Here is a 25,779-nt window from a genome sequence, read left to right as displayed (position 1 = left end):
AAGCATTTGTGAAAAATTCCATTTTGTATCTGAGGTAAATATTGAATAGTAGAAGGTCTGGAATAAGTGACTAATGACCTGGCATGATTAAAAGTTGGCTAGATAGCAGGAAATTGTTAGTCATTAGTGGAATATTTTAAATCTGATGCACTAGAATGTATAATAGTTGGTGTTGATTTTAATTAAAAGATTAATTCCAGTTAGTTTTTTGCGTTTTTGTACTAGTAATTATGGGCTTCCCTAGGGCTCAGTGGTAAAGATTCTGCCTGCCAATGCAGGAGACATGGATTTGATTCATGGGTCGGGAAAATCCCCTGGAGAAGGAAATGGCAACCTACTCCAGTATTAGTGGCCTGGAAAATCCCATGGACAGAGGAGCCTGGAGGGCTACCATCCATGGGATCACAAAAGAGTTGGACACAACTTAGTGACTAAACAACAGCAACAACTAGTAATTATAACTTTAAGAAAACTCTAAACTCAAGATAGCTGTGTTTAAATTTGACTTCTTAACATGAATTCCATGTCTAGCTTTCTAATATTGAAAATGCATCTAATCTCTATCCCTGGGTTCTGGTTCTTATCTGGCATTAACTTGCTGAGTGATTGGATCAGGTACTGAAATTCTGTGATTTTTTTTTTTTTTTTTTTTTATTAGTTGGAGGCTAATTACTTTACAGTATTGTAGTGGTTTTTGTCATACACTGACATGAATCAGCCATGGATTTACATGTATTCCCCATCCCGATCCCCCCTCCCACCTCCCTCTCCACCCGATTCCTCTGGGTCTTCCTAGTGCACCAGGCCCGAGCACTTGTCTCATGCATCCAACCTGGGCTGGTGATCTGTTTCACCCTAGATAATATACATGTTTCGATGCTGTTCTCTCAAAACATCCCACCCTTGCCTTCTCCCACAGAGTCCAAAAGTCTATTCTGTACATCTGTGTCTCTTTTTCTGTTTTGCATAGAGGGTTATCGTTACCATCTTTTTAAATTCCATATATATGTGTTAGTATACTGTATTGGTCTTTATCTTTCTGGCTTACTTCACTCTGTATAATGGGCTCCAGTTTCATCCATCTCATTAGAACTGATTCAAATGAATTCTTTTTAATGGCTGAGTAATATTCCATTGTGTATATGTACCATAGCTTCCTTATCCATTTGTCTGCTGATGGGCATCTAGGTTGCTTCCATGTCCTGGCTATTATAAATAGTGCTGTGATTTTTAAATTTTATATATAATTAAGGAATTAAATGATCCGAGGTCCTGCATCACTCAGATAATCTGTTAAATGTAGTTTTAGAAACAGATGCATTAAATATAAGGTGCTTTTCAGGACACCCTTTCTGTCTAGGTATTAAAATAAATAGATACATTATTTGCAGAAAGATTAAGGCATTCCCAGTTAATAATTTTATGTTACATGCTACAGTGTGTATAATGAAACAAACCTGGTGCTCAAAATCTGAAGTATTAGCTTTATGTCTCAGCCCTACTAAGATGGGGTAATCTCTATGAGTATCAGTTTTCTTATCTTTATAGATAAGAAATAATAATAATAATATGAATAATAATCAATAGTATAAACAATAATCTTTGCACAGTACACATCTGAGGGGAAAAATGGAATGATATATGTAAAGTATTTTGTAAATTGTAAGTACTCTAAGGTAGTAGTAATTTAAGAGTATGCAAAGGCAAACTACTGAATGGGAATTCAGTTGTCATTAAAGCAAATCAAAGTGCATATAAAAGGCTAACTTCATGAAGCAAATTTTGAGGATTTTTTTTCAAGAGACAACAAAAATCCATTCAATATTCAGTTATATCATTAAAATTTGTAAAATAGGAGAAAAGATCTGTGTGACCAGATTGCAAGGTATTTGAAATAAAACTAAGCTTGGCATGAAAGCAGATGAACATAATACATTCATGGTCAAAACTTAGAATGCATGATTGACTGAAATAAAAATAAATGGACTTTTAATCCTTCCCCAGTCTCACTTTCTAGAGATAGCCCTTGTTAACAGACATTGTATATGTGTTTATTCATTCAGTAAATATTTGTTGGACAGAATTCTGTATGTGATATAAAATTCTATATGCATTGCACTATGTGGTGGGGATTAAATAATCAACAAGCAGATATGATTCTTTGCCCTCATAGTGCTTCCATTGTATTAACAGAGACAGACCTTACGCAAGTAAATAAACAAAATTAATTAATTAATTCTTGTGTGTACTTAAGGAAAATAAAAAGAATGCTCTGATTAAGAGTTATTGAGGGCGTATTGAGAGTTACTTTAAATAGGATAGACAGAGAGGCCTTTCTGATGGGCTGTGCAAGTTGGGACCTGAGCATTACAGTAATCTTCTCCCTATATATATATGTATATATGTGTGTATTTGCAGATATGAAATCATTTTTTGTGATTTTACCAAATAGCATTTTATGTACATGTCAGTACTTAAAGGTTTACCTTTTTTTGTTTTAACTTCTCTATTCTCATCAGACTTGAGTATGAGAAGGCTAGTGTTTTGCATTCTTGATGACAATATAAATTTTTTTGAAATGTAATTTAATAATAATTTAGAATCCACACACCCTTTCATCATATAATCCTCTTTATAATTTGTCTTGGGGAAATAGTTACTAAATATTTAAAGATATTTGTGTTAGACTAGCATAAATCTGGAAACAATCCAATCATGCAGCCAATAAGAAGGCTGATTATTAATAAATACATGAAGATAATGTAATACCAGATACCTGTTAATATATAAGGTAAATAAGATAGATATGGGGAAATACTCGAGTTATATTACCAATAAGGCAAGTTGCAGAAAAGATCTGTGGAAATAGTAGGAGAGAAGGCTTTGGGTTTATGCATGCTTGTATGTGTGGTGGCAGTGGTTTAGTTGCTAAGTCAGGTGTGACTCTTACAACCCTGTGGACAGTGGCCTGCCAGGCTCCTCGGTCCATGGGATTTCCCAGGCAAGAATACTGCAGTGGGTTGCCATTTCCTTCTCCAAGTGATCTTCCCAGCCCAGTAACTGAACCCACATCTCCTGCATGCAGCGGGATTCTTTACTGCTGAGCCACCAGGGACGCCCCAACAGATAGGTAACAGTGGTGGTGTAAGAAAGTCTTAAAAATCTACACAAGAATCTGTTGACTGTGATTATGTATGAGGAGTAGGACTGGAAAAATCTAAAGATGAGGAGAGAACAAACAGTGTACTATTGTAAGTTTTTGAAAAGCCAAGTAAAAACTATTAGAAATTAAGCTTGGAATATTGCAATCAGGTCTATACATAGTGATTTTGACTCTTTTTAAGTCAAAAAAAGTGCTTAGTGTTCAGGGTAGTTTAAAACTTTCTGAGTTTTTATTTCTTGAAAGAAAATGCTTTGTGAGAAAAATACAGGTTTTTAACAGTTATTTGACAACTACCTCCAAATAGCTTATCTTCTTATCTCCAAATATAACATCTTTTGTTACAGCATTTTTCCATTTCAAGGTGAATCATGTCATTATATACTAAGACAGTCAGTGTAATTCATTAAAACGTTGAAAGCAATTTTGTTTTGGTAGGCCAGGTATTTTATTGAATACACATACTGTGTAAATCGAAATTCATAGTTACTAACCCTACTTTGTAGGCCATCAGAAAAAGAATGTACACTCACGGAGAGTTAAGCGGGGATGGACCTTGGAGACCTGGATATCTAGTCTAGCTGAGCTGGAGTCTTAGTAGTGACTCACCTTGTATCACAGAGCTGGCTGGCATCAAAGTTAGGACTGATAACTAGGTTTTCAGTTTCAAAATTCACTTCTATCTCTTAAGAAAGCTTGATGTTTTAAGACACGGGTCATTTATATTTTAGTTTCAAGTTTGTCTTTTAAATCTGCAGTCTACTGCGGTTACACTTATTGACAAGGTTGGTCAAGTTTATCATTTTGCAAGGATGGCCATGAATCTGATTTGCCAGAGACATTCTAGTTTATGTCTGTTGTCCCAGCATAGTTATCAGAAGTGCCTTTTGTTCACTGTCAGAGTTATCTGAGTATGGATGGTATGTTCTATAGTCACTCCAATATTTCTAGTGTATTGAATCTAAAAGGTTCTAAACAGTTACTAGGGTAGAGATTTTTTATTATGAATGTAAAGAATTGCAGTACAAGCTATGCTAAATGCCAAAGTGCTACTGTAATTCTGAATGGGGATAAGTGCTATCTGCTGGATTTGACAAACAAGGAAGGCTTCTTGGAGAATATGGCATTTAGCATAGAAGGATGAATGGAATTTTAAATTGGTCACGTTACACGAAGGGGAAAAAAGGATGACATTTCAGGTGTATAAGTAAGAAGGCTCAAACTGCATTTGAACAGTAGAAAGCAGCATAGTTTAGCATTCTCAGAAATACAAGATTGTACATCGTGGAAGGTGTGTATAAACCAGACTAATACCAAGTTAAAAGGTTGGAATTTTTTGAGTACCTATTATACCCTAGCAATTTTCAAAAGTACATGACGAAACAGTAGCACTTTAGGAGGATTGGTGTATTAGAAATACGTTGAATGAGTTTAGAGAAGAAAATAATGGTATCCGTGATACTGATTAGGAGAATTTTCTACCAAATCAGATATCATGTTTGAGACCCTCAACTAGGTGCTGACAGTGAAAAGAGAAATTCTTTTTATCCCTCAATGGCTCATATATGGGAAATGTTTATTAAATGGCAGGTAGATATTTCTACAAGGAAAATAGGACAAGATTTGTGATTTTTTTTTTTTTGATATATATAACATGAGGGAGCTGAAAAGATTGAAGTTTTACACTGAATACAGGTAGAGAGATTCTCTGTATAAAACCAAGGTTATGCTCTTAGTTTACTTAGGTTAGGAAGTTTGTCAGCATTTCTGGTAAGTTGTTCTAGACTCTTTGCTACCCTATGGACTGTAGCCTGCCAGGCTCCTCTGTCCATGGGATTCTCCAGGCAAGAATACTGGAGTGGATTGGGTGGCCATGCCCTCCTTCAGGGGAGCTTCCTAACCTAGGGATCCAGCCAGTATCTCCTGCTTCTCCTGCATTGCAGATGGATTCGTTACCCACTGAGTCACCTGGGAAGCCCTCAGATAGCTCTGGGGAGGTAGAAATAGAATTAAAGTATGATTAGTTTGTTTAACATTTAAACAAACATGACATTTCATCTGTGTCAAAAGTCATGAATTTAAGACTAGGACTTGTGAGGTCCAGGTAATAACTTAGTGCCTTAATTATAATTTTTGGCATTTAACAGTTAAATAGAAGTTTTGCAGATGACCTTTCTGGACACAAAAGTGGATTTAGAGATTATCAGAGAGTAGATTTGAATTTGAATTGATGCTATTATTTTGTTTTAAAGAAAGAATCTATTATGCAGTGCTAAAACACCAGAAGGAAGATAGTATGTTTGAATATCTTTTAATTGGTAGCTATATTTAAAAGATGCTAAATTATACAATAATGTCATAGTTGGCAGAAAATCATTTGGGTCTAAAAGACATCACTGACAATCTGGCTGCTTGATTTCATATAATTTCAGTGCTGGATCAGAGTGTATTTCATTTTAGATTTTAGTGTTGTTGAGAATATCTCCCTGTTGACACATCCGTAAGAGAGAATTAGACATAAAAAGTATAGTATAATTTGATATGCATTTTGAGAAATGTTTTTCTATAGTGTTAGCATTTTAAATGTTACTACTGCCTCATAACTACTATAATGTCCTAATATTTTAGCTGTATGCATATTTTTTAAAAAACCACAGGCTTCATTCACCACCAGCATTACTCTCTGAGGTTCCTCTTACAGTTATACCACAAGTGGTAGAAAGAATGTGAAAGACATTTTAGCTGGCTTCTAGTTTGATGACAATTTTCTCCTAATATTTAGAGCTCCTCTTCAGTTTACACTCCTTTACGAAGTTTAGTAGTTGTAGTTTCTTGACAGTTTCTTGTAGTTTCTTGTTAAAGATCTGGATAAGGTACTTCTTGCACTCTGTTACATTTCATATAATCTGAGGAAATAAAAACTGTCAAGAGTTTGGACTTACGAATCTTTAAAAATGCTGTGCTGTCTTGGGAAATTGTGATTAGACGTTAATGTAAATCATTAAGCATACTGGAACAAAGTCAGTTTTCCCTTTTTATTTAGTCTAAATGGGTAATGAACAGAAATACCTTACACGTTTTGTCTTCCCTTTCCTCTTGGGTTTTGGAATCTTATTTAGGAGACAGCATTTTGATTTAGGATGAAAGGAGAGAAGGCTATCTTTTTTCTGGGCTCACTGCTGTGATTGGTGCGTCATTAGCGACTGGCACACCTCTTATAATGAGTGCTTTTGATGTCAGGAAAATGTCAGATGATTTCCTTAAAATTGAAAAATCTCTCCCGCACACAAGAATGGGAGGAGTGTTTAGTGTTCATTTTGTTTTATAACTTCCTTCAATTGTTTATATAAGTCCTTTGTTTCAACCAGCGGTTCACTGCCGGGGCTGCTTAACAAAAGATACACCTACTAAAACGTCCAGTAGCGGGCCTTCCTCTGGTTTCAGGTTAGTTCTGCTCCACCTTTGGGACTTAGTCCCTCAGAGGAGGAGCTTTGAAGTCTGTGGAAGCACTCACATGCAGCTCTGTTCCCTTTCTTTGAAACTGAACACTTAAAATAAGTAGCCTTAGCCAGCCATTTTTTTGAGTATATGTTCACATTTGCCTTGTGCCCCTAACCAGTCTCTGCAGGTATTTGGATAGTTTTTAATTATTTCCTTTTGGAGTATGTTATTCTTCTGTCACACCAGAAAGACCAGTACTGAATTAATATGACTACATTTGGGCTTCAACTGTTGGGAGCTCCTTTTAGGGTTTTCTATTCTGCTCCCTCCACCTTCCCTATATAGCAATTATATTACATCTACTGTTCCCTTACTGTTAGCAGATGACTGCATTTCTCAATTCACTGGAATTTGAGATTCCTTTTGTGATTTAATTCATGGTTAGTTTTTTGGTGACAGTTCTATGTGTGTTACGTTTACTGGATGTTATGGTTTATAAATATTAGATTATATCTTTTAAGTATGTTTGTAAAATTCTTTACAGCTTCATCTAATTTTTGTCTACTAAATCTGCCAATTTCTAAGAAAGGTGTGATTATAGATTTGTTCAACTCTAGTGTTTGTATTATTGCATTATATATTTAGGAACTATGTTGTTAATATATTAGGAATCCTGACTTAGCTTCCTGATGTATTACTACATTTCATGCAATGTCAGACACCATGGGTTATAAGATGCATCCAGGCTTCAGAGATAATAAAATGTAAAAAAAAAAGTGCATCTTAGAATTTAAAAAGCAGGGTATTTATTTTATCAGCAGGAAATGTTCATTTTGCCCAAATTCTTATTAACTTCAATTATGTTCTGTCCACTGTTGACTTTACTATGCCTGCTTTCTTTTTAACAGCATTTCCTGATATCTGTATTTTCTAGTCTTTCATTTTCATACTTTTGTTCTTATTTATTTTACAGTGAAGTGAAGTGAAATTCGCTCAGTCGTATCCGACTCTTTGCAACCCCATGGAATTCTCTAGGCCAGAATGCTGGAGTCAGTAGCCTTTCCCTTCTCCAGGGGATCTTCCCAACCCAGGGATCAAACCCAGGTGTCCTGCATTGCAGGTGGATTCTTTACCAGCTGAGCCCCAAGGGAAGCCCTCCCCCCCTTTTATTTTATTTTATGGTTATTGACCGTAGACCTAGCTTTACACTTATTGTCTTTATGTTCTTATAAGTCTTGCCAGCCCACCTTAATTTGTTTCTATTTATCAAATAGTTATCTTGAAATTTGATATACATATCCACCCATATTTTCTCCCAGCAGCACTTAGGGTTAATCATGATCTCTCCCGCCTCACCAGATAATTACAAAACTTCGCCATGCTTTCACTGCTTTCTTGGTCACATACGGTACCTTCCCCCCAAATACATTCCTTGGATTACAATTTCTGCTTTCTTGGAATTGTTGTTTTTAATTTATTTTGCTATGTCATCATACATTTTTTAGAAAGGATGTGTGAGAAATTTTCAAGACTACATATTTGAAAATACATTATTTGCTCTCTTTTAAGGTTTCATTGTCTTTTGGCCTACTGTTGAAAATCTTTTTCTTTTTCATCTTAAATAATAGTCACTTGTTTTATTCTCTATAAGCTTCTGGAGTTTTTATCCTTATCCTTTGAATTCTGCAGTTTTGTAATGTGGATTTCTTCCTCCACTCCCAATTCATACTATCCAGTGTTGAGTGACCCCTTTAAAACAGACATCTGTTTAGGTTCAGAAAATTTTTATGACTTTATGTATTTGACATTTATTGCTTTTGCTGTTTATTCTGTTAAGTCCTCTTAAACTTTCGCTTTTCATGCCACTTCCTGTCCTTAAGTGTTTTTTTTTTCTGGCAAAATCCTTAGAATTATTTTCCAGCCCACTAATTTTATCTTTGAGTCCAGTTTGATTTTCTGCCTACATCTTAGTAAGCTTTTTATTTTAGACATTAGTTTTAGATTTATAGAAAAGTTATGAAGATAATGTTAGGAGTTGCCCTATATCCCATGCAGTTTCCCCTATTGTTAATGTCTTACCTTAGTAAGATTCAGTTGTCACAAGTAACTGAACAACACTGATACTTTTTCTTATTAACTAAAGACAATACTTTATTCATAGTTGCTTAATTTTTATCTAATGTCCTTTTTCTGTCCCAGTGTCTGTCCAGAATACCACATTACATTCAGTCAGCATATCTCATTAGACTTCTCTTGGCTGTGACAGTTCCTCAGCCTTTAGTTGTTTTTGATAACAAGTTTTGAGGAGCACTGGTCGAGTATCTTGTAGAATGTCCTTCAGTTAGGATTTGTCTATTATTTTTCTTGTGATTATACTGGGAATATGTGTTTTTGGGAGGAGGATCGAAGAATTAAATTTCCATTCTCATCACATCATGTCAAGGTATATCCTGCCAACATGACTGGTCCCTGGGTGTTGACCCTGATCACCTGCGGAGGTAGTATTTGTCGGGAGTGTCACTGTGAAGTGACGCCTTTTCCCCTTTTCCATACTGGACATTTTGGAAGGAAGTCACGGTGCACAGCCTACACTCAAGGAGTAGTGAGCTATGCTCCATCTCATCATAGGCAGAGTACATAAACTCTTTGCAGTTCTTCTGCACGGAAGATTTGTCTATTCTCCCCTACTTATTTATTTAATTTGCTAATATTTTTTCAAGGATTTTTGCATTTGTGTTCATGAGGTACACTGGCCTAGAGTTTTCTGGCAGTATCTGTGTGGTGTTGATATTAGGATAATGCTTACTCTATAGAATGGCTTAGGAAGTTTTCTGTTTCGATTTTCTCAAAGAAAGTAGAGAATTGGTATTGTTTATCCTTTGACTGGCTGGTAGAATTCACCAGTGAAATCATCTGGGGCTTATGCTTTCTTTATAGAAGGTTTTTAATTATTGACTTAGTTTCTTTAATAGATACAGGGCTTTTGAGGTTATCTGTTTCTTATTGTGTGTGTCTTCATAATTTATATTTTTCAAGAAATTTATTTCATTAAGTTATCAAATTATATGGGCATAGAGTTTGAAGTACAGACAACCTTTACAGTGGTGCAAAAGCAATACACATTCAGTAGTAACTGTACTTCGAATTGTGAATGTTGGTATGTCACACAGTATCCTTATGGTACTGGGCAGCAGCAAGCCAGAGCTCCCAGTCAGTCATGCAGCCACAAGGGTAAACAGCCAATACTGTTTACAAGCATTCTGCTGTCCATATAGCCATTCTGGTTCTCAGTTTTACTATTGTTGTCGTCGTTGTTGTTCAGCTGCTGAGTCCTGTCCGACCCTTTACGACCCCATGATACATGTGATTTCTTCCCTACTAAACTGAAAGGTCACTGCGAAAAGGATTTGTGCCTTCTATCATTTTTGTCATTTATCTTTATGATTCCCAGCATTGCCTAACATATACCATTTTGGTAAGTATTATTAATAAATAATTTATGTTTATTCTGCTTCACTTGTGTCTTTAATTTATAAGTGGATCCTTCTGAATCAACTTCTGCATCATGTTGACTTATAAATATTTGTGTGGATTTTATTTAAATATGAGTAGAGGTCTTGAGCATATCTGTTTTAATCCTGCTGTTGGGATTAGTATTTATGAATATTTGGGAAATAACAAATAGTTTTAGAATTAATTAGAGGCTCCTCATTATATTGGTATGGATAAAGGTACCTGAATTTGCGTAAATATTTCAAGGAGATGGAAGATATTTAGAAGTTATTTGCATGTGAAACAGCATTTTGATTTCTGCGTCTAGAAGTTAAATAGCATGAATCATAATATGGAAGATGATTCATAGATCAAAAATAGGCGTCAAATAAATCATTGTTCTGTCACAGTAAACCTAGAAGGAGAATAGTATGTATATGTCAAGTCTTAAAATCCGTGTTACAATTTCACAAAGCAGTTTGATTTTATAAAGTATCCTTTTAATAGTATGTAACAGTCAGATTTGTGCCATTTCAAACAAGTAATATGTTAAGCGTGGAATCCTTGAGATTTATTGGAAAGGCCGGTTTTTTCTGTTTCAGAAAATTATAGAATTTTAGAGTTACAAATTTTACCTATACAGTTATTGTATTTACAGTCAGTCACCCTTAGTATTTTCCAGTGATAGGGCATTCTTTCTCATAAGACATCCATCCCATTCTACTGTTGAATAGAACTTTATGGTTTAAGAAATTCTTCCTTGCTTTAAACTAAAATCTGCTTCTATTTTCTAAAGCTTCTATGTTACCTGTACTTTGAACCTATGTTACTTGTGACTTCTGGCATTCTGGCCAATGCAGAAGTTAAGCAGTTATAAAAATAACTTGAGTTTTTTTTTTTAACAGTAACTTCCAAGTTGGGCATCCCGCAGAATGGGATAGGGCATAGGTGGTAGGGCTATAGCTGTTCTTTATACGAGTCTCCTGAAAGCAGATGTTTATAAGTCAGACTGTGACATTGCTAAGCCTAAGCCATCACCATTGTGTAGCATTACTCCTCCGCTTTAGTTTTCTTTAATTCAGTATCATTCCATTTTAAATTTGGAAATAGTGATGAATCCTCTTAGTTTGAGAAAGCAAAAAGACATCTTTTTCTTATGCGTCTCACTAATGAGCTTCCATGAAATATGCCTACTCTGTTGAGAGATACCATTGGGAAAACAACCAGTGTACAGCCTTGAACTCATTGTAACTGCCACATGTTTTTCATTGGCTCCTTTATATGACATATTACTCTCAAGAGCAAATAATTTGCAGCTCTTTTCACATTGTGTAAGTGTTTTTATTTTTAATGAAATGTTGTGATTAATAGCCTTAGTGTAATTGCTGTTTCCCCATTGAGTGTAAATGCCTCATATGAATGTCTTTAATCTGAAGGAACAGTTGTTTTATTGGACTCTTGTTGTTTTTCTGTGCTTCTCAAGATTTTTTGATTGCTTTGTTTGAGATATCTACAGTGAGGGAAAATGAACCTCACCATTTGAATTGTGAAGTAGGACCCAGTAGAGAAATTTTAAAGGTGAACACTGAGATACTTGAACATTCATGTATACATTTTTATGGGAATTTCAGAATGGGACAAGCACTTATGGCAGTTTTGATTGGCTTTCCAACAGCAGTTATAAAAATAACTTATCTCTTTGGCGCACTGGTTTCATGGTGACATTACCTTATAGATAGTATCTGAAATGACAGGATGATTTCACTAAGTCATTTTATTTTATTTTTTTGGCAAACCAGACTTAAAGTTTTTATCTATTCAATCACTGAACAAATATTTATTGAATGTGTAGTAGACATTAGTTCCTGCAAAGGAAACAAATGAATACAACAATTAATGTAAAAGTACATAAATGTTTCTTATCATGGTAAGAGCTTAGAAATATTTTTAATACAATGTTTTTTATTATAGTGGTACTTATTTGAAAGAGATAATTATTGTAAAAACTTCAAAGTACTTGGAAGTTATACTTCTGGCCGTGCCAGAGTAGCTAGTACTGGACTGGCTTTCCTCATGTAAGCAGCTAGAAAATTGGACTAATTATATGAAATAAATGTTTCTAGACATCTGAAAATATGCAGGACAATAATCCCTAAGAGATGACACCCAGCTTTCTTCCTGGAAGCACTTTCCAGGCTGGAGTACGGGGTTAGGAAAGGGAAGCAGAGAGCTTAGCAGTCTCAGAGAGCTAAGGAGACCGAGATCAGAGTTTAGGGCTAGAATGACAGTGGACTTTGTGGGGCAGGCTGCTAGAGAAAAGAGAGATGTGCAAAGAAGCTCAGGAAAGCTGTTCAGGGCCCCCCTTGAGTCTCTTACTAAACACTAAGCTGCACAAAACGGACCAAATTCTCCATGGTCCAGGCAAAGAATGCCCGCTGAGGAAAGAATAGTTACTAGGAATAAAACTACCATATGACCCCAGCAATCCCACTACTGGGCACATACCCTGAGAAAACCATAATTGAAAAAGATACATGTACCCTGATGTTCATTGCAGCACTACTTATAGTAGCCAGGATGTGGAAACAAGCTAGATGTCCACTCACAGGTGAATGGATAAAGAAATTGTGGTACATATAAACAATGGAATGTTGCTCAGCCATAAAAAAGAACACATTTGAATCAGCTGTAGTGAGGTGGATGAACTAGAGCCTGTTATACAGAGTGAAGTAAGTCAGAAAGAGAAAAATATCATATATTAATGCATGTATATGGAATCCAGAAAACAGTACTGATGAGTCTATTTGCAGGACCAGGAGTAGAGACTCAGACATAGAGGACAGACTTTGGACACAGTGTGGGCAGGAGAGAGTAGGATGAATTGAGAGAGTCGCATTGAAATATATACTTTACCATACGTAACGTAAATAGCTAGTGGGAAGTTGCTGTGTGACACAGGGCGCTCCACCTGGCTCTGTGGCAGCCTAGAGGGGTGGGATGGGGTAAGAGGTGAAAGGGAGGTGCAAGAGGGCGGGAACATATGTATATCTGAGGCTGATTCATCTTGATGTATGTTGAAACTAACAAAACTTTGTAAAGCAATTACCCTCCAATTAAAAATAATAAATTTTTTAAAAAAAAGAAGAGCTACTGGAAAGCTGAAAAATTACTAGAGTATACACAGAGGTGACATTCACATTCTATTCAACCAGAGTAGAGAGAGACCCCATAAAACATTCCAGGCACTCATGAGATATTATAAAAAGGCTGTATTTTAAGAATAGGGCAAATACAGCTCTAAATTCAAGGCCACTGTAGAACCATACTAAAAGCTTAAAACACACCTTGATAGGAACAAGTTGGGTTAACTGCCTGCCAGAACAAAATTCAACACTCTACTTAAGAAAATGACAAAATTTAAACAAGCAGCAGGTAGCATACACAGTGTCTGACATATAATCAAAATTAGTAGACATGCCAAAAAGAAAATGTGAACCACAATTTGGAGAAAAGTCAATTGTTAGAAAACAAACCCAGAAATGGAAAACATGTTGAAATTAGCAGACAAGGAATTTAAAGCAGCTATTATAAATGTATTCAGAGATATAAAGGAAAACATGAACATAGTGAGGGAACAAATGGTAGTTCAGTAAAGAAATGGAAATGTATAAAAGAACTAAATGAAAATTCTGTGGAAAAATATGACATCTGCAATAACCTTGGAGGAGCAGAAGTTTGCCAGAATTAAGGAAAAGCAATGATGCTTACAAGTATAAATTTATCTTTTCGACTGTCTTGTTGAACTATGCCTAAAGGCTGACATAAGTTATTACCAATATAATCACTATTAATGTAACTCCACACAGATTTCAACCTTCCAGTTCAGGAGACACAGGTCTGATCCCTAGATTGGGAAGATCCTGTTTTCCATTAAACTTTTTGTGCAAATATCCTTTTTTCATTCATGTTTTGAGGGTAAGTTTTTTAACTGCTGAGCTTTAGCATAGAATAGTTAGGTAGCCGTGTGTTTTGTGACTGTTGCTGAGAACTCACAGGTAGCAGTATTTGTTAGTCCTCTGCTTCAGTTTATCCAGAGAACCATCTGGATAAATCTTCAGATCTTCTCTTCACATCTTCACTTCGATCTCCTGCACAGTGATATTAAGCCTACCTGCTTACTGGAACTTGTTGAGCCAGGGAGATAGGCAGTTCCAAACTTTTTAGTATGTGGTCGTAATCCTTCTGATGGTCTCCTGTGAGCCCAGAGTCTCTTTGATTTGGTTTCTCCTGAATGTAAAGCTCCATTTTTATGGGTGAGTTGGAGATTTTATAGCTCCTAAGGCCTCTGCCCCCTACAACACCATTGTCTTCTGAAGTGCTGCCAGTTCCTCAAGGTCAGTTGGTTTGAGTCTTATCAGTCTGTCCCTCTGGAGGCACTTAGATTGACTTTGCTCCATTAATTAATTTACTTCTCTCTCTGTTTTTGGTTTTTTGGTGTTTTTTGTTTTTTTTTCATATATTTTGGGTTGGGATTGCACATACCTCTGAGTTTTATCCAAAGTGGAGTTTGTGTGTCTGTTTCTTGTCCTATTTGTTGTTGTTGTTTTTTAATAAAGGGGTAGACCCAAAAATATATTCAACTCTCTGTCCTGAAACTGAAGCCAAAATAACCATCTTCTGTCAACTTTTCAAATTTACAAACCTTTGGCTCAGCATTTTCACTTTTAGGAATTTATCTTACAGAAATGTTTATACACGTGCACAAAGATATGTGTACAGGAAAGTTTACAGAAACATTATCTATAGAAGCCTTAAATAATTGACCAACTAAATGCAAACAACATAAAGAAATGAATAAAATTGTGATATATTTGTATTATAGAGTAATATGCAGCAATTGAGAATAATGAGACCTGTTTATTATATTGATGGGAAGCTCTTAAAGACATATTATAACATAGGGCAGTTTGGAAAGTAACATGGTTGGTATAATTTCATTCTCATACTTTTGTGTACGTGTAAGTGTATTATGAAAAGGAAAATTTTTGGAAGAACATGGACCAAAATAATGGTGGTATTTTGGAGATAATGCAAAGTGAAACTTTGATTCTTAAGATACTTTGTATATTTATGTATTATATAAGTAACTTTTATAACAAGCTTATTCATTTTTATTTTTAAATAAAAATATGAAATAGATTATCTACTGAAGTAGTTGAACCATGACTGGAGGTTTTCAGACAGGGGCTCTTGTAAAGGCTCTCTCTGCTCAACAGTGTCTCAGGTATCACTTGGGTATCATTTAGTTCAGGATTGCCCAGATGAGATCACTGTTTGGGGAAAAGGGATTTCATGATCAAATAAGAATAAGAAATGCTAGGTTAACAAACTGAACAGGTTTCTTCCCTACAAAATTGCTGAATCTTTGACATGTGATAAGCATGACCAATCTTCAAGATCTTTCAAATATGATTATTTTCTTTTTCTATGGTGTACTTGTTGACACTCCCCCAAAGAAATGTTTCTGGAACTGTACTTGCGTTCACATTGCTGTTATGTTTGGAGCAGTAAGCACCATGTAAATCTGACTCATTTCTGAACACTGAATTCTGATTAATGCTGAGAATGTTCCTGGGAAATACAAATTAAGTCATTCCTTTACATATGGAAATGCAGGGCTGGCAAAACAGACATTTTCCCCAATACTTTCTTAACTTTGGAAGGAGGTTCAGAAGATTTTTAAAGAAGTTCTAAAAGTAACCTATTTTCAGAGAAAGATTATGAAAAAGGAACAAATTTTTAAAACATTTTGAAAATTACAAAATGAAATTTCCAAAGAAAACTTAAACGTGCCTGCTGCTGATAGTTTGCTTGACTGGTATAAGTTGGTGTCAGATTAAAATAACTGCATCCACTTAACTGAGAGCAACATGCCCAGCACTGAATTTAATGATCTCTACCTAGAAACAGTTTTAAGTGCATAAATCTATAGGTAAAGCTCATAATTACAATCTACTAAAAGTGATACTTTGTCAAGGTCTAGTGTATCATTAAACTGGAGCCAACAACCATAGTGGAACTTGGGTTTTCTTCCTCTTAATATGGTGTATTACGCTGATTTCTGGATATTAAACTAGTCTGCAATTCCTGTGATAAATTCTACTTGATCATGATTTATAATCCTCTTACTATGTTCCCAAAAATGGATTGCTAATATTTTGTATCTATGATGATGAGGGATGTTGCTCTGTAGTTTCCTTTTCATGTGGTATCTTGTCTGGCTTTTATATCAGAGTAATACTAGCTTAGCTTCACAGAATGAGTTGAAAGTGCTTCTATTTCTGAAAGAGTGGTGAAGGATTAGTACCAAGTCTTCTTTTAAATATTTGATAGCATTCACCAGCAAAACCATCTGGACTTGGGCTTTTCTCTGTGGGAAGATTATTATTTACTAATTAAATTTCTCTATTTGTTACATAATTCTATCCAGATTTTGTGTTTCCTCTTGAGCAGCTTTGGTAATTAACTGTCTTCCTGGGAACTTTTTTACTTCCTTTAGGTTGTCTAATTTATTGACATAAATTTGTTCATAATCTCTCTCTCTAGTCCCTCAGTCGTGTCCAACTCTGTGACCCCATGGACAATATGTAGCCCACCAGGCACCTCTGCCTATAGAATTCTCCAGGCAAGAATACAGGAGTGGGGAGCCCCCTTCTCCAGGGGGTCTTCCTGACCCAGGAATTGAACCCGGGTCTCCTGCATTGCAGGCAGATTCTTTACCATCTGAGCCACCAGGGAAGCCACATATTCCCTTGTGATTTTTATTACCTGTATGGTTGGTAGCATTATTCCCTCTTTGATTTTTTTTATTTTGGTAACTTACATCACACAAGACAGATGGGTCATGGTGAAGAGTTCTGACAAAACATGGTCTGCTGGAGAAGAGAATGGCAAACTGCTTCAGCATTCTTGCCTTGAGAACTTCATCTACAGTGCAAAGGGGCAGAAAGATATGACACTGAAAGATGAACCCCCCCCACCCCCAGGTTGGTAGGTGTCCAGTGTGCTACTAGAGAAGAGCAGAGAAATAGTTCCAGAAGGAATGAAGACACTTGGCGTCCATGGCGCTGCCCAGTTATAGATGTGTCTGGTGGTAAAATTAAAGTACAGTGCTATAAAGAATAATATCACATAGGAACCTAGAATGTTAGGTCCGTTAATCAGTGTAAATCAGAGGTGGTGAAATAGAAGATGGCAAGAGTGAAAATTGACATTTTAGGAATCAGTGAACAGGAATAGGTGAATTTAATTCAGATGACCACTATATCTACTACTGTGGGCAAGAATCCCTTACCTCATAGTAACAAGACAGTCCAAAATGCAGTACTTGGGTGCAGTCTCAAAAACGACAGAATGATCTCTGTTCGTTTCCAATGCAAACCATTCAATATCACAGTAATCCAAGTCTATGCCCCAACCACTAATGCCAAAGAAGCTCAAGTTGAATGGTTCTACAAAGACCTACAAGATCTTCTAAACTAACAGCAAAAAAAAGATGTCCTTTTCATCATAAGGGACTGGAGTGAAAAAGTAGAAAGTCAGGAGATACCTGGAGTAACACGCAAGTTTGGCTTGGAGTACAAAATGAAGCAGGACAGAGGCTAACAGAGTTTTGCCAAGAGAACACACTGGCCATGGCAAACACCCTCTTCCAATAACACAAAAGATGACTCTACACATGGACGTGACCAGATGATCAATACCGAAATCAGATTGATTATATTCTCTGCAGCCAAAGATGGAGAAGCTCTGTATAATCAGCAAAAACAAGACCGGGAGCTGACTGTGGCTTAGATCATGAACTCCTTGTTGCAAAATTTAGACTTAAACTGAAAAAAGTAGAGAAAATCACTAGACCAATCAGGTATGATCTAAACACGATTATACAGTGGAAGTGACAGATAGATTTAAGGGATTAGATTTGGTAGACAGAATACCTGAAGAACTGTGGACAGAGGTTCATAACATTGTACAGGAGGTAGTGATCAAAATCATCCCCAAGAAAAAGAAATGCAAGAAGAAGGCAAAATGATTGTCTGAAGAGGCCTTACAAATAGCTGAGAAAAGAAGAAGCTAAAGGCAAAGGAGAAAAGGAAAGATATACCCATTTGAATGCAGAGTTCCAAAAAATAGCAAGGAGAGATAAGAAAGCCTTCCTCGGTGATCACTGCAAAGAAATAGAGGAAAATAATAGAATGGGAAAGACTAGAGATCTCTTCAAGAAAATTAGAGATACCAAGGGTGCATTTCATGTAAAGATGGGCTCAATAAAGGACAGAAACGGTATGGACCTAACAGAAGCAGAAGATACTAAGAAGAGGTGGCAAGAATACACAGAAGAACTGTACAAAAAAGGTCTTAATGACCTGGACAGCCATGATGGTGTGGTCACTCACCTAGAGCCAAACATCCTGGAGTGTAAGGCAAGTGGGTCTTAAGAAGCATTACCTCAAACAAAAGTTAGTGGAGGTGATAGCATTTCAGCTGAGCTATTTCAAATTCTAAAAGATTATGCTTTTAAGGTGATGCACTCAGTATGCCAACGAATTTGGAAAACTCAGCAGTGGCCACAGGACTGGAAAAGATCAGTCTTCATTCCAATCCCAAAGAAGTGCAATGCCAAAGAATGTTGAAACTATTGCAGATTTGCACTCATTTCACATGCTAGCAAGGTAATGCTCAAAATCCTTCAAGCTAAGCTTCAACAGTATGTGAATTGAGAACTTCCAGATGTACAAGCCAGATTTAGAAAAGGCAGAGGAACCAGAGCTCAAACTGCCAGCATCCGTTGGATTATCATTAAAAAAGCAAGGAAATTCCAGAAAAACATCTGCTTCATTGACTATGCTAAAGCTTTTGACTCTGTGGATCACAACAGACTGTGGAATTTTCTTAAAGAGTTGGGAATGCCAACCACCTTACCTGCCTCCTGAGAAGCCTGTATGCAGGTCAAGAAGCAGCAGTTAGAACTGGATCTGGAATAACAAACTGGTTCAAAATTGAGAAAGGAGTACATCAAGGCTATTTATTATCACCCTACTTATTTAACTTATATGCAGAGTATATCATGTGAAATGCTGAGCTGGATGAATCACAAGCTGGTATCAAGACTACTGAGAAAAATATCAATAACCTCAAGACATGCAGATGACACCACACAGCAGAAAGTGGAGAGGAAATAAAAGCCTCTTGATGAGGGTGAAAGAGGAGAGTGAAAAAGCTGGCCTAAAACTCAGCATTCAAAAAACTAAGATCATGGCATCTGGTCTTATCACTTCATGGCAAATAGATGGGGAAAAAATGGAAACAGTGACAGACTTATTTTCTTGGGCTCCAAAATCACTATGGACAGTGACTAGCAGCCATAAAATTAAAAGATGCTTGCTCTTGGAAGAAAAGCTGTGACAAACCTAGACAGTGTATTAAAAAGCAGAGGCATCACTTTGCTGACAAAAGGTCTGTAGAGTCAAGTCAAACTATGGTTTTCCCAGTAGTCATGTACAGATGTGAGAGCTGGACCATAAAGAAGGCTGAGCACCAAAGAATTGATGCTTTTGAACTGTGGTGTTAGAGAAGACTCTTGAGAGTCCCTTGGACAGCAGGGAGAACAGACCAGTCCATCCTAAAGGAAATCAGTCCTGAATATTCATTGGAAGGACTGATGCTGAAGCGGAAGCTGCAATACTTTGGCCACCTGATGGGAAGAGCCAACTCATTGGAAAAGACCTTGGTGCTGGGAAAGATCGAGGGCAGGAGGAGAAGGGAGCAGCAGAGGATGAGATGGTTGGATGGCATCACTGACTCAATGGACATGAGTTTGAGCAAGCTCCGGGACTTGGTGATGGACAGGGAAGCCTGGCATGCTGCAGTCTATGGGGTGCAAAGAGTCAGACACCACTAAACAACTGAACAACAACATCATCTTCCCTTAATTTATTAGCCTTGTATTTTTTAAGAATGTGAATAAAATTAAATTTTTCCATTTGTACTGAGGTATAATTGACAAATTGGCTTCCCTGAGAGCTCAGTTGGTAAAGAATCCGCCTGCAATGAAGGAGAACCCAGTTTGATTCCTAAGTCGGGAAGATCTGCTGGAGAAGGAATAGGCTACCCACTCCATTATTCTTGGGCTTCCCTGGTGGCTCAGCTGGTAAAGAGTCCACCTGCAATGTGGGAAGCCTGGGTTCGATCCCTAGGTTGGGAAGATCCCCTGGAGAAGAGAAAGGCTACCCACTCCAGTATTCTGGCCTGGAGAATTCCATGAACAGTCCACGGGGTCACAAAGAGTCGGACACGACTGAGTGATTTTCACTTCACTTCAGTTGACAAATAAATGGTAATATATTTGAAGTGTGCAGTATAATCATCTGATACACATACACTGTGAAAACATTCCAACAGTTAAGTTAGTTAACACATCCTTTACCTCATATGGTTACGTTTTTGGGTGTAAAAATGCTTAATAAGATCTGCACTCTTCAGTAAAGTGAAAACTTAGACAATTCACATGAGACTTTTCTTCTGACAAAGACATCTTAATTTCCTCTAAGCACTGCTTCAACTGCATGTCTTCATTTTTAATATGTTGTATTTTCATTTCATTCAGTTAAAAAGGGTTAAAAATTTTATTTCTTTTGGTTTCTTCTTTGACTCATGGATTGCTTGATTTCCAAATATTTGAGATTTTCCCAGATTTCTTTGGATTCATATATTTGGGGGCTTTGTTGTTGTATGTATATGCATTTGTAGTTGTTATTTTCAAAAAAGAAATATGTAAGTCAGTGATAACAGTGAGAGATTTCAATATCCTGCTCTCAAAAACTGATAACAATTAGAAAAAGTTAAAAAAAATACAGAGGACTTAAACGATCCTCTCAGTCAACTTGGCCTAGCTAACATTATAGACTCTCCACCCAATGACTACAGATACAGATTCTTTCTGAGCACATATGGGACAGTTTTCAGGATAATCCATATGTTGGGACACACAACAAGTTTCAGTATCTTTTTAAAGACTGAAACCATAAAAAGCACAGCAAGTGTTAGATATCACAGCAGGTCTATTCTTTGTCTAGAGCTTGCTTTCCCTTGCTATAAAAGTGGTGAATCTCACAAGCGCAGTGATTTTCTCTGGTAATACCTAGTGCATATGCAGGCATTCGTCCTGGGCCTTTGCATTGCCTCCATGGGATTTGGGGGCAGGGGGGAACTGACAAAAAGAAGCAGGAGCCCGTGACCACCGCCATTACCCTGAATGGCATGACCAGTGCTAAAAACTCCTATTGACTAAATCCAGAGGTCTCTTAAGCTAAAAACTATGGTTGGTTTTAACACTCCACCACTTCCTATTCCTAGGAAGGGTGATTTAGCCCTTTTAAATGTAGTCTCCATATATAATACAGAGATACAACAATAGTACCTATCTCATAGAGTTGTAAAGACTAAATGAGTCCACATAAGAATCCACCTGCAGTGTAGGAGACCTGGGTTCGATCTCTGGGTGGGGAAGATCCTCTGGAGAAGGGAATGGCAACCCACTCCAGTATTCTTACCTGGAGAATTCCATGGACAGAGGAGCTTGAAGGGATACAGTCCATGGGGTGGCAAAGAGTCAGACATGACTGAGTGATTAACTTTCATACAAAGAGCCAGAGTGCCATATAGAAAGTGCTCAATAAATGGTAGCTGTGGGGAGATTTTACATTGGTCTTCCTCTGTCCTTTCCCTTGGAGTATTTATTCTCACTGGCATATTCATTTAGACTGCCTCAGTTTAAAAGATTCTTTCATAGTTCACAGACATTTTCAGGAGGTTGTTTTCCTACTATCTCATTGAAATGAGGTCCAGAATTGTCATATTTTCCTGTCTGCCTTCTTCTTCTAACTTCCCTGTTAAAGTTATGACACATTTCTAATGAATTCCTTCATTTGAAAATTGTGAGATTAAAATTAAAATCGTGAGATTAAACGTGTACTCCACGGTGAAGGATATTTTAAATGTATATTACAAATGGACTTCTAAAATCAGAAGTGTCCTGCAACAGAAGGGACATACAGACAAGCATTTGAACAGCAGAGCTCTGATTTGCCCCTGTTTCATCTGTCCCATTGAGTCCCTGAAGTCTGCTAGCAGTTGTAATTTGTTACTCGGTAGTGAGGACTGTACCAAACAGATGCAACAATTTGTATTTTGTGTAAACACAAAACAATATGTACTGTATTTGTGTGGCTCTGGGGCTTGTGATTCATGGTATTATACTGTTGTAATTAAATGAATTGATGAGATGGCAAATGAACTGTAATTTAGTGAATTGAGGAAGGTTATCAAACTTCCCTGGGTATTGCCAGCCACAGAGAGCAGACTTTGATGTTAGATTTCACTTGAAGATGTGACTTTTGAACTCCTGCAGAGCTAGAGGGACATAGAGCTCTGCAGTGAGGTCACGATAGTCTGGGGCCCAAGGTAAGTGTAACTAGGCTCAGTCATACTACGCACATTATTCAATATTTGATACAGTGGGAAAAAATACTGAGGTTTTTTTTATCACATGTAAGACTTAAACATGCAAAATTTGACAGATGTTGCATGCGGCTTTCAGAACTAAAGAAAATGACCTGGGCACTGATGTGTGCTCCTGTGAGATGTTCTGTTCTCAGCTGTCACCCTCTTTGTCCCTCACCCACAGCCATCATAGTGACCAGAAAGTCTGCTTGCTCTGCAGTGGTGTGTCTTGACTAGTGCCCATTAGTTTTCAGTAGTTACCCCTGGCCTGCATGTTAGCCTTCAGTTTAATGGCCTTTTTTATGTTCATTCATTTTATTTTATTTCCCATCGTGGTTTTGTTTATTTCTTTTTTGTTTTTTGTTTTTTCTGTTCTCTTTTTTAAAACCGTCGTGGTTTGCCCTTCATATTCCCCAATATTTGCACATGACAAGATGTTGCCATCCCAACATTGCCTCCCACTTCACTGACCAGTGCCACTACTGACCATCTAGCACCAGCCACAACTGGACCACTGCCTTCAGCTCCTCGGGATGTCGTGGCCTCCCTGGTCTCTACCCGCTTCATCAAACTGACATGGCGGACACCTGCGTCAGACCCTCATGGGGACAACCTTACCTACTCTGTCTTCTACACCAAGGAGGGGATTGCGAGGTAAGTGCCTATGTGTCCGGAGCCGGGTGGGTGCATCTTGTCCTCCCAAAACCAGTTGTGCCTGCACTGACTCTCTGCTGTGCAGAATCTGTACCAGCTTTCAGTCCAGAAAATGTGATCACGGAGATACGTCGTCTCTAGTTGTAGGTCACGAAAAGTAAATCCCTAAACAGACGAAGGTCCTGGTATTCTTTCTTGCCTTTCTGGGATGACTTGGGGAGAGGGTAAATAAAGGTATTTAAGTAGAAATATTAAAATGTAACCAAAATACCCTTTTTAATGTGATTCAGTCAAGTACAACCTATAGGCTATGTCTTACTTAGAGCTTTCAGATTCTAGAAATTAAGGGAGTTATATCTGCCTGCACCCTTAAGCAGGTGTGGGCTGCTGAGCTCAAGGGGTCTGCTTAATGACACAAGATTACTAAGTGACCCGTTTTCCTAAAACAGTATTTTCATTACATTCCTCTTCATCCCCACTTCTTTCAGGAACTCACATTGCCTCTCCATTGCTTTTGGAGATTTTCCAGAATCACCAGGCTACTTCACTGCACAGTCTACCTTTATTTTATCTATCCAACCTTATTTTCCTTTAACCCTAGTTAACTTACTTTCTAATGAAACCAATCTCATTCCTGTCACTCTGCAGCCCTTTTTCCCCCATTTTCTCTTTGGTCACTTCCCCCTTTCCCATTTCTCAACTACCACTGTAAAATTCAGTTAATCTTTCTTGGCTCAGATTAAGCCCAATAGAGCCCTCATAAATCTTCCTCTCCTTTTTCAGCACATGTAGCTTTTCTCTTATATATATATATTTGTGCCACTGATATTGGCACTTAGTTATGATAACACATGTTCTGATACTGCCATAGTTGTTACTCTTCTGTTATTTTATGTGTGTTTATGTTGTTTTCCCAATCAGTTACACACTCTTTGGGAGCTCCCATGCCACATGCTGACTGTGTATTCTTAACATTGCTGAGTAGATCCCTTCGTTGTGCTGTTACTTCACACCAAAATAAGAAAGCTAAAATACCTGTTTGGGTTAAGGCAATTAAACTTGTATTTCTACTAGGGTGCTTACATTTGATATATATTGTATTTAATACCAAACTGGCAAGTTCAGAAGGTATAGGTACTTTAGTCAAGTCAATGCCCCTTGGTTTAAGACTCTTGAGACATCTGAGTGAGTGACATAATTTGAGTCAGATGGATTGCACTGCTCACAGGGTAATGGAAGGTTCATCTGAACACTGCAGTGGATGTTTTGCAGTTAAAAGATAAGAAAACATACTACTAGTCACAGAAAGGCAAGATATTACTACCAAACAGCGCCCGTCTTGAAATGTTTCCAGTAGACTTTCAAATCCCATTGCAAAGTCCATGGGGACAGAAGCTTTTAGTAATTCCTCAGAAGCAATCTTACATGCATCACAGGGTCTTTGGAAGGCCTTGTTGTTCCTCCTAGCAGGACTGCATTTCCTTCTCAAAACAACTGTCTGGCTTCTCGTCCATCATCCTCAGAAGGTCTCTTCTCGGGTTTTCCATGACTACCTGCCCAACATAGCCTCTTTGTCAGTGTCACACACTGGGGCACTTGATGGCTTGTTCCCAAGCCAATTGTTAAATTTTCAGGAAATTTTGCAAACCCAATGACATGACCCGGTAGCTCGAAGTTGGGCATGGGGGGAGTATTTACAGTGACAAGTGCTACAAACCAGAGCCAGTTATTAAACATTTATCAGAACATCACTGTAACATACCACCATGTTTTGTTTTTTAGCTTTTTTTTTTTTTCCAGGACACTAAACACTCAGAAATGTTCTCTTTTTATTAACGCATTTATTGCATTTGTCTTGTTCAGTAGAGTGTCACCATCACCTAGAACAGAGCCTGGCTTATCAGTAGCACTAAATAAATATTTGTTAAGTGAGTAATTTTATACAGTGGAGAAATAATAATTATTCAAGAAATAATGTTGATAATTAACCCCCATTTAGTAGAAGGAATAAAAGTTATATTTCTGTCTTGTGTATGACAATGTTAAAAATGTATCAAAACATATTTTTTAAAACTTGTTAAGTATATTAGAAAAAAGTATAGAAACCATTTTTATCAATTGGCAGGAGCAGGAGGACAAGGCAAGTATTAATATACATAAAGAAAGAGGATCCAATTTGTGTGTCTGTTGTTGAAAAGATGGAAAAGTAAGAAACCTCTGGCCTAGAGTTTTTGATCAGAATTAGTAAGAGATTATAATAAAGTGGAAGGAAGTTTGGAGCCAAGTGTTAAAATGCAAGTAAGAATCTGGACATGATCAATTAAGAAGGGACCATTTCAGACTGTTGAGCAAGCGTGTACATGGTTTTATTAAACAGCTTTTATTAGCAGTTCTTGACAGGTTCTACACAAGATTAGAGAGGAAGAGTGGTGAAGTCAGGGAGACAGATCAGCAGTAGTTGGGTTGATCTA

The 25,779-nt window shown here is 37.2% G+C and overlaps 1 protein-coding gene across 5 annotated transcripts in view; it reads left to right on the top strand.

Moving 5' to 3' along the window:
- Positions 1-25,779, top strand: part of NEO1 (neogenin 1) — a 225,153-nt gene that overhangs the window by 136,532 nt on the left and 62,842 nt on the right. For 3 of the 5 annotated variants that reach the window (XM_061157912.1, XM_061157909.1, XM_061157910.1), the window contains exon 8: positions 23,089-23,308. In XM_061157912.1, the coding sequence (XP_061013895.1) occupies positions 23,089-23,308 (220 nt within the window). The remainder of the gene's footprint in view (positions 1-23,088; positions 23,309-25,779) is intronic. The other 2 variants (XM_061157913.1, XM_061157911.1) reach the window with 1 other exon arrangement.

This window comes from Dama dama, chromosome 12 (assembly GCF_033118175.1).
Source record: "Dama dama isolate Ldn47 chromosome 12, ASM3311817v1, whole genome shotgun sequence".
Classification (NCBI taxonomy): Eukaryota; Metazoa; Chordata; class Mammalia; order Artiodactyla; family Cervidae; genus Dama; species Dama dama.
This window is presented reverse-complemented; position numbering and strand designations above follow the sequence as displayed.